Source organism: Etheostoma cragini, chromosome 2, assembly GCF_013103735.1.
Source record: "Etheostoma cragini isolate CJK2018 chromosome 2, CSU_Ecrag_1.0, whole genome shotgun sequence".
Taxonomy (NCBI): Eukaryota; Metazoa; Chordata; class Actinopteri; order Perciformes; family Percidae; genus Etheostoma; species Etheostoma cragini.
Window position 1 is genome coordinate 29,473,317 of NC_048408.1, and position 4,913 is coordinate 29,478,229.

General features: G+C 40.7%; 1 protein-coding gene across 1 annotated transcript in view; it reads left to right on the top strand.

Annotated features, from left to right (window-relative positions):
• The window catches only part of capn9 (calpain 9), a 31,067-nt gene that overhangs the window by 15,892 nt on the left and 10,262 nt on the right, over positions 1-4,913 (top strand). The window contains exons 10-13 of the mRNA XM_034884204.1: positions 564-641; positions 1,796-1,956; positions 2,103-2,263; positions 4,094-4,302. Coding sequence (XP_034740095.1) covers positions 564-641; positions 1,796-1,956; positions 2,103-2,263; positions 4,094-4,302 — 609 coding nt within the window. The remainder of the gene's footprint in view (positions 1-563; positions 642-1,795; positions 1,957-2,102; positions 2,264-4,093; positions 4,303-4,913) is intronic.

The following is a 4,913-nucleotide window of genomic DNA, read 5'->3' on the forward strand; positions in this document are numbered from 1 at the left end:
CCACGGTTCACGGTCCACGGTTCACGGTCTACGGTTCACTGCCCATGGTTCACAGCCCACGGTCCACGATTCACGGTCCACGGTCCATGGGCCATGGGCTTTCAGTCGGTTTGACTGACCGTGCATATCTGATCTGGGCAGACAGGCAAGCACAGTATGGTCTGGACCACTTCACAAACGGAGACCTCTGCCCCTAAGTCGACCCCCTCCGTGCGGATTTGTCCGAGGGGATGAGGTTGATGCTGTGTGGGTGCCATTGCGGCGGGGTTAGGGGATGCGTGTGTGGTAACCTCTACGGGGCCTGGCCCAAAAAGATGGAGAACCCAGAGGCAGCGGCCTCGCCTTGGCTGTCCTTCACGCACCAGATATGTAAATTTGAGTAAAAGCAGGCTTTGCTGATGCTGTGCGAATACGCCACACGAAACTCAGATGGTGTCCAGATGATACTAATCCCATGCAAATAGGGCTTTAGTCAATATATTTCTTATAATAATCACTTATCATCATGGGCGTCCATAGGTGTTGAGGGTGTAACAGGTTATTTTGTATCTCGTCTATTTCAGCTCCAGAGAGTGGAACTATGTCGACGCAGCCGAAAAAAAACGCCTCCAGCAGAGTTCATCGGACGATGGCGAATTCTGGTGAGTCCACGACCCAAACCTTAGATTAAGAAGTAGCTTTATCTGTATTTGTACAGCTCTTATCTGGCTGGTACAGTGAATATATTAGGATTGTAAAAAGGTCAGAAATATAAAAGTACATAGTTTTGGTCCATGAGCTTAAGAATCCTCGACCGGCTTTATTAAAAAACAACCAATGTGGGACCTTTAAATCTGCAATGAAATGGTTTTATCACTATAAATTAATGCTTTCTTTGGGGTTTTTTAAGCTTGTTCTCATACTCTCTAACATTTGGGTTTTTTAACCCTTGTGTTGTCTTCCAACCATGAAAAAGAAACGCTTTGGTCACTTTTTCCCAAATTTTTGTCACTTTTTCAGTGTTGTGTGTGCTTTTTTTAATGTTTTTGATGATTTTATTTTATTTTTATTTATTTCCACGGCCTATTTTTTGTGCCAAAAAATAAGTTATAATAACTGGAAACGGGTCAAATTTGACCAAAAGACAACATGAGGGTTAAACTCGTTCCCATTTTCTCTAACTTTTGGGTTTTTTAACCCTTGTGTTGTCTTCCAACCGTGGAAAAGACACGTTTTTCCAACATTTTTGTCACTTTTTCAATGTTGTGGGGGCTTGTTTTGATGTTTTTGGCAAAAGGTTTTTAATATTTTTATTGTTGTTGACATTTTCAGCGCTTACTTCATTTTTGTGCCAAAAAAAAGAAGTAATAAATGAAAACGAGTCAAATTTGACCCAAGGACAACATGAAGGTCAAACTCATTCCCATTCTCTCTAACTTTTGGTTTTTTTAACCCTTGTGATGTCTTCCAACCATGAAAAAGAAACATTTGGTCACTTTTTCAATGTTGTGTGTGTGTTTTTAAATGTTTTTGATGATTTTATATCGTTATTTATTTCCAAGACCCATTTTTTGTGCCAAAAAATAAAACTAATAATAACTGGAAACGGGTCAAATTTGACCCAAGGACAACATGAAGGTTAAACTCAGTCCCATACTCCCAAACTTTACTTCAAAATGGCCGTTTGAACACATTTAAATCTGCTTCACTGTGTTGTGTTTTCGTGACTTCATAATGAGACTCGGTGACCATGTGACCACGCTGAACTCTTGTTGTGTAATTTGGGGATAATGGTGACTGTGTCTGTGACCTTCAGGATGGAGTTCGAAGACTTCAAGAGGAACTACGACAAGGTGGAGATCTGCAACATGACCCCCGACGCCCTGAACGAAAACCCAAACCGCCGCTGGGAGGTCAACATGCTGGAGGGGAACTGGATCCGCGGCTCCACCGCCGGCGGCTGCAGGAACTTCATCGGTGAGACCGCCTCAGATCTCAGAAGGATCTGAGAGTCCATCTGGCTTTTATTGACATTTGATTCATCAACTTTTTGAGCATTATCGGTGTTTATGTCCCCGATCTGCACCTCAGCAACACTGACTCTCTGCATCTTAACTCCGCAGACACATTCTGGAACAACCCGCAGTTCAAGCTGCAGCTGGAGGACGCCGAGGACGACGGCGACGACGGGTGCAGCGTGATCATCGCCCTGATGCAGAAGAACAGGCGGAAGCTGAGGAAGGAAGGCATGGACCTGGAGACCATCGGCTTCGCTTTGTACAAGGTCAGGAAGAAAGGGAGGAAGGGAGAAAGAAAGAGAGAGAGGAAGGGAGAAAGGGAGAGAAGAAGAAAGAGAGACTTGAGCTTGAAGGGTCCTATTTTACCCCTTGTGTTGTCTTCCCGCCGACCTGCACTTTTTTTTTTTTGTTTTTCTGAGTGAAAAATTTCAAATGAAACACCTTTTATCAACATTTTGGTCGTCTTTTTCTGAGCCTTTTGAAATTCTTGTGTTTTTTTTCCTGAAATTTTCAATTTTTTTAATTTGATCGTGTCTTTCCCCCGATGTTCTTGTCAACTTGTTCTGATCCTTTTGAAATTTTTGTTGTGTGTTTTTTCCCAAATTTTCAAAGCTTTTTTGTAATTTTATTTTTTACATTTGTCAATTTTTGATTCATTTCATAAATTTTTTTTTAGTACTTTTTATTTAAATCATATCATTTTTTAACAATTTGTTTGTTTAAATTTTATTTGGATCAGGCCTAAACGATTATTTTGTCTTTTTTCTCGTCCCCTTTGATTTTAAAATTTTTAATTTTTAAAGTCACATTTTTGGTTGCTTTTTTTTTACATTCGTTCACATTTTTGTCACTTTTATTGATATTGGTCTTTTTTTTTTTACATTCGTAACACACAAGTTCTTTTATCAATTATTAATTTCTCCAAATACTATAAAATTGACAAAAAACACCCAAATTCAATTAAACTAGTGAACTGATTATTTATTTAACGTGTGAGGAGCGTTGTAGGGAACCATCCACGTTACTTTTTGGGGCAATTTGCTTGAATGAAACTCAAATTTGTGATATAGAAACTTTTTGGAAAGAGGTCAAATTTGACCCAAAGACACCAGGAGGGTTAACGATCTGAGGTGCGTTCAGGGCCCGTCCAAATCCCCTGTTGCTTGTTTGATGGTGGAAAAAGGGTTTCATTAATCCAGAGGTGTGTTTTAGAGGTAACATGCAATCAACCAATCAGAGGTCACCTCCCATTCCCTTTTAACTCCAGGCCCGTTTGTACCTCGGAGCGTTGCTGGTTACGATGGCGGATTTGTACCGTAATAGATCTTTTTAATCTTTTGCATGATTGTGTGCTGCGGTGTGTCCCAGAGTGTGTAACAAGCATAGTGTGTGTCCAGCGTGCACCGTGCAGAAGCCTATGTATGCAAATAAACCAGAACACGTTTTTCTCCAATCCCCGAATCCTGTGTGGACTAGCCTGACCCTCCTCCGCAGCTCTGTGGAGGAAGGTCTGGCTATGCAAGACAACGTGGGACATCTCTACCACATAGACAAATCTCTACTAATCTCTACTCTAAATAATTCCTAATTTCTGCTTTTCTAACTCAAACATTAGGTATAATTCCCTAAAAATGAGGTTTATTGACCATAAATTCCAAAAATAACTAAAACTAAAGTTAATAAGTTAGTGTTACGTAGTGTTAAACGTCAAAAAAAAAAAAGGGACAAACATTGAAAAACAGGGAAAACAATTTTAGAAAAAGTTTAAAACATCAATAAAAGTGTTGATTTTCAATTTTGACGGGAAGACAACACAAAAATAATTTTGAAGGACAAGTGATACGATTGAAAGCTTCAGGATCCCTACTTAATGGAGGGTGAAGGTCACATTTTTTATTTTTATTTGTTTGATTAAAACAGCGCACATTAATGAAGATTTGAGGCTGAAGTGCTAACCACTTAGCAACCGTGCTTTTGTCCCTCCGTCCTCTGTCCTCCTGTCACACGTCTCCACCTGAACTCCACCTAAAATGTGTTATTTGGACCATTTTGATGCGGGTCAGAACTGATTTAATCTGCCGCCTGTGTCCGTTCAGGCCCCGGAAGGCGTGGACCACCTGGGGAAAGACTTCTTCCGCTACAACCCATCCGCGGCCCGTAGCAAGACCTACATCAACATGCGGGAGGTGACGGAGCGCTTCGAGCTGCCCCCGGGGGAGTACGTGCTGGTCCCCACCACCTTCCAGCCCCACCAGGAGGCCGACTTCATCGTCCGGATCTTCTCTGAGAAGAAGGCCGCCGCTCTGTGAGTCTCGGAAAGTAACTATGTGCATTTACTCAAGTACAACCATGAGGTACTTGTACTTTACTTGAGTATGTTCGTTTGATGCCAATTTATACTTCAACTCCTTTACATCTCAGAGCTTAAATATTACTGCTAAGTATACCAGGTTGTTGCCATGGATGGAGACTCTGGCGCACCATTGTTATATCAACAAATTAGATTTTTTTTACCTTTGTGTTGTCCTCTCGGATCAAAAATGGACAAAATGGACATTTTTGAAATTTTTGTGGGCCCGTTTCAGCCTTTTTTTTGTTTTTCACTAACACCGCCTTACTAGTTTTGCACTATTTTTTGGAATTCATGGTCAACAACCCTCATTTATACAGAAATATACCTAATATTTGAGTTAAGAAAGCAGCAGTTATGACTTATTTTGACTAATAGTTAAGATCAGAGGAATGAAAGTGATCAGTTGTATTGGCAAAGAGCGTTGTAAGAAATCCAATCCATTTTTGTTGGTAATTTAGTTAAAAAGAAACCCATAATTGAGATATAGACATTATTTAAAGGGGTCACATTGGACAACAGGAGGGTGAAATCGTTTTTTGTTCTCAGGTCTCTTAGAGCCCCCC